Raw genomic sequence first — 8,504 nt, 5'->3', positions numbered from 1 at the left:
GGTGGAACGTGGAGTTATATGCAGCGATTCTATTTTTTGGCATGGGTCCCATAGACTGAGGAATATTATAGGATGAGCTGCACGTGTGTTCGGTAAGCAATCGATTTGCCAGTATCCTACCAGTAAACCGAAGTTTGCCACCAACTTTGCCTATAACTGAGACTATCTGATCATTCCATTTCATGTGAACACTAGGCATTATATCATTACTATTCTATGCATTAATATTTTAATATTTTCAGTTTGTCTAATTCACATAGCGTATAAAACATCACGAATAACATTTAATTTATAAGATTTATGGGTTTAAATTTTAGTTCAATTAATTGTTTATATTTCGTGTAATTTTGTACTTAATTTAAAAATAGCGGACAATCATGGGTTTGGTTGAGAACGGTTATTTCTGAATCACAAACTGCACGATTTATCACTGAAATATTCATTTCAAACATTTTTAACACACCCAGCCTTAGCAACGAAACCATCGTAGTAACGTATTTGTGGTACTTGCTTAACTTTCTGTTAAGTTACTAGGGCTATTATATCCTTGTTCAATTTATTCTTTTGCCAACATACAACTACCAGTTAGCAGTAGTATGGGTTTTACTCAGCGCTGAAGTTAAAATACGAACGGAATTATTTATAAACACTGCTACCACTGAAAGTCTTGTAACAATCGATTCTGTATCCTCGAGAATTTCAGGGGGTGTTGCACTTCGATATTCATTTGTTTTCTGTTTGTTTCTGATCTCGTGGTAGTGTTTTCGGATGGCAGCACTAACGCATCAAATGCTGGTTTCTGAAAATGGCCGATGAACAGGTGAGTGAAGAAACTAAGATTTATGTTAATTATTTACTTAGGGCATGACATGAAAGTTAATAAATACGTCCCGAGTAACCGGAAAAGACCATAGATTTCTGTTACATATTGAATTATATTGCTTTATGTTATGTTTTAGCTGAAATGTAAGTGAACACTGAGTTTATCGTTAGTTGCGCGCCGGAAAGAAACGCCAGTCAAAATCAAATATAAACAAATAGGAGTTCGTGCGTAAAGCTCATTGTCAGCTTGAAAATACGCCAATACAAGGTGTGTAGTAAGGGAAAAATTGACTTGTGAAAAGTATACAACGCACTTGTGAGATAAAACGTACTATTAATCGGTGTAGAAGGACAAAAACATTCGCAAATGACGGGAATAATGTAACGTTTGAGTACATCATAAAGAGTAGTAGAGCTACAGCTGTTCATTACAGAATAAACTTAAATTGTTGATGAGGTATTGTATTATCTTGTTGATATCTTTTGTTGACTTTTTAGGAGGTGCGGCAATTGGAGTTACTTTGTAAACAACTCTACGAATCCCAGGATTCAAATCATCGCGCTGAAGCTGAGAAGGCATTAGTTGGTTTCCAAAATGCACCAGACACTTTGGCAAAGTGTCAGCTTCTGCTCGAGAGGGGAGACTCTTGTTATGCCCAATTATTGGCTGCTACAACTCTCACTAAACTTGTTTCAAGGAGTGCACAAGGTCTGAGTTTACAGCAGAGAGTTGACATACGTAAGTTACATTCACCTTGTCTGCAGTTATGTATGAGTATGCACTTTATGTAATTATACAGAATTATTGACAATGTTGTACCATCATAAAGGTAATAATTTAGGCCCCACATTCTTTGAAGTTACCAGTTGTAGGTAGGGAAATAATGGTTAAAATGAAAAAAATATTTTACTCAGTTTAGAGTGCTTGAAGCACAAGTTGTCTTTGTTCTCTCACATGCTTTTATTTGTAATGTTTTCGTTTCCTTCTTGAGAGATGTGCAGTTATTTCTTGTGTTCCATACATTTTGGGCCAGATGAACTTACGAGTACTGGTTGGACATTGAGCAGACCGTATTTTGTAAATATGGCCACACACTGTTTACCTGTTGAGTAGAGCTGCTGCTGTACAGTACATGCTCAAGTGTAGAACAATAAGAGCACTTTTCCTTCATAATGCATTGTTTTGTAATGCATGTATTTTGCATACCTAATGAAATAAAGTAACCAGGCTAAACAAAGTAAATGGTCTGTGTGTTTTGAACGTTGATTGGGTCTGTTTTATATCCTTTTTAGATTAGCTGTCACAGCTACTCATCACGCTATTTTTACAAGAGACAAAAAAATTGTATATGTACAAAGCAACAATACAACATTTCTACCTGGCCACTAATGAACATTCGATCTTCTTCAGTATTTGGCTCATTCCACATGAAATGAGCCAAGTGGTCATTTTTTGAAAATCAGTACAATAAAGATTTAGGCATGGTAATACACAACAAAATATCAAATTTAATTATTTGAATCTCATATTTATTGTATTCAAGATATTTAGTTATGAATTGTCATCCCAAAGTTGTAGTTGGCTATACTCCATAAACACCAAAAAGCTTCATTATATTGGCTGAACTGATATGCTGTCTGTGAAACAGATGATGCAAAAAAAAGTGCCTTACTGTTTAACAATAGGTTTCCTTTATATCCTGCACTGAATATTTTTTTCTGGTAAGCTTTCTTTTGGATTTTTTTTTCTCATTTTGAAAGTGTCAGGGATTACTGTCACCCCTGTGACAAAAAAGAAGATAAAGTTTGCTTCTTGTTTGAACAAATACTTCAAAGTTGTTAATATTATAGGAAAGTGAGGTTAAGAAAATGTATTAACTCCTAAATCTATTAAGTTTTGGAAATAACTGTATTTTGTACAGGAATGTTGTCACTGGTGTGACAGTAATATTTGTCATGGGTGTGACAATATTCACACATTTTTAAAGATTTTCCAGTGTACTTAAATACCAGTATATAAAATTTAAAAGAATCTGTAGTTGGTGAGATTTCAAATAAATAGAGGTCTACTGATGTTAAAAATAAATCTTACATTCCCAGATAATGATTTCTTCAACAGAAAGAATGAGAAAGCTGTGGGATAATATGAATGAAGATCCACTGAAGCATGAAGAACACTTAAAAAAGGAGAGAGAAAGAGACAGAATGAGAAGAATGAAGAACAGACAGCAGCTGCTGATGAACCAATGCAGTCTACTAAAAAAGAGAGAGAATGGTAAAACTAGACAAAGGTTGTGTAGAGAAAGGAAACAGAAAAATATGGCAGAAACAAACCGTACCAGTGAATTAGGATCCTACAAATGTTCCCAGACATTAGCCGAAGCTATACACAAGGAAAAAACATCACTTCCAAACAGTTCAGGGAAATGGACTGCTGTTGTCAGGAAACTGGTTAAGGAACTGGATCTTGCTGACATTAAAAGAAATGTTAAGATATCCCCAAAAGGTTCAAGAAGTTTGCCAACTGAAACAAGGAATAAAGTAGATGAGTATTTTTGTCAAGATGATGATAGTTGAGCTACTCCTGGTATTCATGATGTAAAATCTGTTAACAACCACAGAAGTGGAAAACGAGAACATGTTCAGAAGCGGTATATGATTATGACTGTTGGTGAGGCCTATGAGGAATTTAAGAATTCAAACCCTGATACTAAGGAAACTTAAAGCTGGAACCTTTTTGATCTTCAAGCTACAGAGTGAGAGGGGAAATGGACAGAATTTTGTTGCTGTTTTCCAATCAGTGTGTGTGGCAGATCAAATCAATGATATGTTTTTAAAACCTCGTGAGAAATAAAACAAACTCTTTTCTGCTAATGAAAATGACATTTCAATTGTTTCTTTACAAAAGAATGTTGTTAAAATTTTGAATCTTCCTGCGATTCAGATGAAAGGAAATAGATTTTAATTACTTTTGTGAAACTATTTCTGTTTATATTTCTTTAGTTAGCTAGTTGAATATTCATTCCTTTATTTATTTGAACATGGCAATGCTTCATTCTCCATATTGTGTATTATGTTGAGCTAAGAGAGTGTTTCAGTTGAAGATGAGCTGTCTGTTAGTCTCTATTAAAGAATTGTGTTTTTTATTAATTTAACACCAACACCACTTTCATTAAGCAATGTGATTTGTTTGTACTGCAAACAATGTAATGAATCCATTATCACCCTTTAATTCTCGGAAATATTGAGAGAAATTTGTACATGTCACACCCGTGACATAATTATGTCACACCTGTGACAACAGAAATTATGTTATTACTTTGAAAATAATGTAATTTTCTTTCTGATATTTTCATGGCTAATACAGTAAGTTTTCAGCATTGTACAGTTATTAATTTGTTTACATCCAATTCACAGATTTTTCCCTGTAATGGTCAATGTGCTACATTGCACTTCTGCATTTTGTCAAACCCACGACATATGATTTTTGGCTAATAATATAGGTTTCCATCAGTTACTAAAAGAAAATTATATTCAGGCTTAGTAATGTAATCAATTTCCTTTTAAGTGATATATATTGAAATAGGAATCTTTAATACGGGACATCTTAAAATCATTATACAGTTCATTCATAGAGTTCAAGTGTCACACCCGTGACTATGGAATCAGTCATTTGTAAAATAACCAAATCTAAAAGTACAGTTTTTGTCTTTTCATTCCACTCTGTTGTGTTTTCTAACCATATATGGCCTTGGATAGTTATAAGACTTTGCCTTCATTACGTATTGATACAAAATCATGTGGTTGTTTCATGACAGTGGTTTCCTTCAAGCCCTATATAGAAAAGCAATTTTAATATTCAGATTATGACTCTTAAAATCAAAATTTGCAGCTAAATTAATGAGAGCTCTGACAGTACTATGTCTTACAACTGCCAAAAAAGTTCTAACATAATCCATATCATTTTTTTATGTGAATCCCTTAGGAACAAATCTAGCATGATAGAGTGCTGTGTCATCTGCATTTCTTTTTAATTTTTATTCCTTGGTGAGTCCACAAGTTCCCAATCACCATTTTTGTAGAAACAGAAACACTTTTATTCCCTCTTCCATGGCCTTTATGCAGTTTTATGTGCCACTCCTTGGCATGGCCTCCTCCTGATTCACAGGATCTCCTCCTGCAATGTAAAAATGATTTATCAAATCCAGGTACTCCTTGAGTTTGAATACATGGGCTACCCCAATTGACTGGTCATCCTCTAGAGCCGTAGGATCTATTAACAGTATTTGTGTCTCCATTGCATGTACTACTGATTGAGAGTCCAGGATGTAGTCTGGGTCTTGATCAGTTCAGCACTGTCAGTCCTAGCAGTGCTGACTTCCACTATTTCTTCTGCCGTGTCCTGTTCAGCATACTGTTCACTTGGCCAGATCATGCAGTAATTTTCATATACAATTGGTGTCCTGGTATTGCCTGTCCTGTGCTCATACTCCAGAAAAACCACACTTCTGCATTTCACAATTTTCTTGAAGTTCTGTAGAACGATTTTCCACTCTCTTTTTTTTTTATCTAGTGTATGGAGAAGAGCTCAACAACTAAAGTACTTCTTCTTTCCATAACTTATGGTGTGCATCACTATTAAGCCCTCTATGAGGAACAAGAGCCGACCACTATGGCTGAGCGGTTCTGGGCGCTTCAGTCCGGAACCGTGCCGCTGCTACGGTCACAGGTTCGAATCCTGCCTCGGTCATGGATGTGTGTGATGTCCTTGGGTTAGTTAGGTTGAAGTAGTTCTAAGTCTAGGGGACTGATGACCTCAGATGTTAAGTCTCATAGTGCTTAGAGCCATTTGAACTATTTTTTGAGGAACAAGATTATTTATGTAAACATATTGTTTATGACACCTGTATTTCATCCCTCTGCTCAATATTGCTTAGGTAGACCAGATTCGAATAACAGGCACCATGCCATCCCACTAAGTAATCTGTTAGTCCTTTACACTGTATCATTCTACTGGACTATAGGGAACATTTATCGCACACTCAAACCCTTTCTTTCTGAAAAATGAATGAAACATAATGTTCACAAATCTGGAGCCAGTGTCTGATCTATCAGCCTTGATTTTTCCACTAATCCTATTTGTGCATAATTTTTAAACTCACTGCAAAATCATATGATTGGGTTTTACTCTTCAGAAAATATCAATGTCCTGTAATAATCATCCAAAAGTGCAATCATGTACTTTTTGTTGTTGTTGTTGTTGTTGTCTTCAGTCCTGAGACTGGTTTGATGCAGCTCTCCATGCTACTCTATCCTGTGCAAGCTAATTCATCTCCCAGTACTTACTGCAACCTACATCCTTCTGAATCTGCTTAGTGTATTCATCTCTTGGTCTGCCTCTACGATTTTTACCCTCCATGCTGCCCTCCAATGCTAAATTTGTGATCCCTTGATGCCTCAGAACATGTCCTACCAACCGGTCCCTTCTTGTCAAGTTGTGCCACAAACTCCTCTTCTCCCCAATTATATTCAATACCTTCTCATTAGTTATGTGATCTACCCATCTAATCTTCAGCATTCTTCTGTCACACCAAATTTCGAAAACTTCTATTCTCTTCTTGTCCAAACTATTTATCGTCCATGTTTCACTTCCATACATGGCTACACTCCATACAAATATTTTCAGAAACGACTTCCTGACACTTAAATCTATACTCGATGTTAACAAATTTGTCTTCTTCAGAAACGCTTTCCTTGCCATTGCCAGTCTACATTTTATATCTTCTCTACTTCGACCATCATCAGTTATTTTGCTCCCCAAATAGCAAAACTCCTTTACTACTTTAAGTGTCTCATTTCCTAATCTAATTCCCTCAGCATCACCTGACTTAATTCGACTACATTCCATTATCCTCGTTTTGCTTTTGTTGATGTTCATCTTATATCCTCCTTTCAAGACACTGTCCATTCCATTCAACTGCTCTTCCAAGTCCTTTGCTGTCTCTGACAGTATTACAATGTCATTGGCGAACCTCAACGTTTTTATTTCTTCTCCATGGATTTGAATACCTACTCCGAATTTTTCTTTTGTTTCCTTTACTGCTTGCTCAATATACAGATTGAATAACATCGGGGGCAGGCTACAACCCTGTCTCACTCCCTTCCCAACCGCTGCTTCCCTTTCATGCCCCTCGACTCTTATAACTGCCATCTGGTTTCTGTACAAATTGTAAATAGCCTTTCGCTCCCTGTATTTTACCCCTGCCACCTTTAGAATTTGAAAGAGAGTATTCCAGTCAACATTGTCAAAAGCTTTCTCCAAGTCTACAAATGCTAGAAATGTAGAAATCTAGCTTCCAAGATAAGTTGTAGGGTCAGTATTGCCTCATGTGTTCCAACATTTCTGCGGAATCCTAACTGATCTTCGCTGAGGTCGGCTTCTACCAGTTTTTCCATTCGTCTGTAAAGAATTCGTGTTAGTATTTTGCAGCTGTGACGTATTAAACTGATAGTTCGGTAATTTTCGCATCTGTCAACACCAGCTTTCTTTGGGATTGGAATTATTATATTCTTCTTGAAGTCTGAGGGTATTCCGTCTGTTTCATACATCTTGCTCACCAGATGGTAGAGTTTTGTCAGGACTGGCTCTCCCAAGGCCATCAGTAGTTCTAATGGAATGTTGTCTACTCCTGCAGCCTTGTTTCGACTCAGGTCTTTCAGTGCTCTGTCAAACTCTTCACGCAGTATCGTATCTCCCATTTGATATTCATCTACATCCTCTTCCATTTCCATAATATTGTCCTGAAGTACATCGTCCTTGTATAGACCCTCTATATACTCCTTCTCCCTTTCTGCTTTCCCTTCTTTGCTTAGAACTGGGTTTCCATCCAAGCTCTTGATATTCATACAAGTGGTTCTCTTTTCTCCAAAAGTATCTTTAATTTTCCTGTAGGCAGTATCTATCTTACCCCTAGTGAGATAAGCCTCTACATCCTTACATTTGTCCTCTAGCCATCCCTGCTTAGCCATTTTGCACTTCCTGTCGATCACGTTTTTGAGACGTTTGTATTCCTTTTTGCCTGCTTCATTTACTGCGTTTTTATATCTTCTCCTTTCACCAATTAAATTCAACATTTGTTCTGTTACCTTTCTACTAGCCCTCATCTTTTTACCTACTTGATCCTCTGCTGCCTTCACTACTTCATCCCTCAGAGCTACCCATAGCCATGCCATTTGACATTTGCTCCATCGCCTCACGTAAATCCACAAGCACCGAGCCAAGCAGCTCAGTTGCACATTGTCCTCCAGCCTTAGGAAATGGAAATTGACACATTTTATCAAGCACACAATTTACTCTTGTCAGCATGTTCAGAATCATAACATTCCAACTTTATGCCTCCACTCTGTAAAGTCCAGTGTCAACTCAAACATGACAAGGCTACAGTGCCACAAGTCTCCCTTGTTAATAATTTTTCCAAAAGGTAGAGCTTGCTCATCTGACACAAGTTCAATAGTTTTCAGTTTGTAAATGTCATTTAACTCCACTCCAGAATAAAGTAAATCATCCCTTTTGAACATCGTACATCTATCTTTGTCATAAACATAATTTATGCCTTTCTTAACCAATACAGAATCTGACAACAACTTAGTGTCTAAGTCTGGGACAAGAATAACTCTTCGGA

The 8,504-nt window shown here is 36.6% G+C and overlaps 1 protein-coding gene across 4 annotated transcripts in view; it reads left to right on the top strand.

Annotated features, from left to right (window-relative positions):
• The first annotated feature begins 747 nt into the window (after positions 1 to 747).
• LOC124600531 (exportin-7) overlaps positions 748 to 8,504 on the top strand; it is a 243,836-nt gene continuing 236,079 nt past the window's right edge. For all 4 annotated transcript variants that reach the window (XM_047136171.1, XM_047136169.1, XM_047136170.1 and 1 more), the window contains exons 1-2: positions 748 to 820; positions 1,321 to 1,561. In XM_047136171.1, the coding sequence (XP_046992127.1) occupies positions 806 to 820; positions 1,321 to 1,561 (256 nt within the window). In that variant the 5' untranslated portion in view covers positions 748 to 805. The remainder of the gene's footprint in view (positions 821 to 1,320; positions 1,562 to 8,504) is intronic.

This window comes from Schistocerca americana, chromosome 1 (genome assembly GCF_021461395.2).
Source record: "Schistocerca americana isolate TAMUIC-IGC-003095 chromosome 1, iqSchAmer2.1, whole genome shotgun sequence".
Taxonomy (NCBI): domain Eukaryota; kingdom Metazoa; phylum Arthropoda; class Insecta; order Orthoptera; family Acrididae; genus Schistocerca; species Schistocerca americana.
Note: the sequence above shows the minus strand (reverse complement) of the source record. Positions and strands in the feature narration are given on the sequence as shown.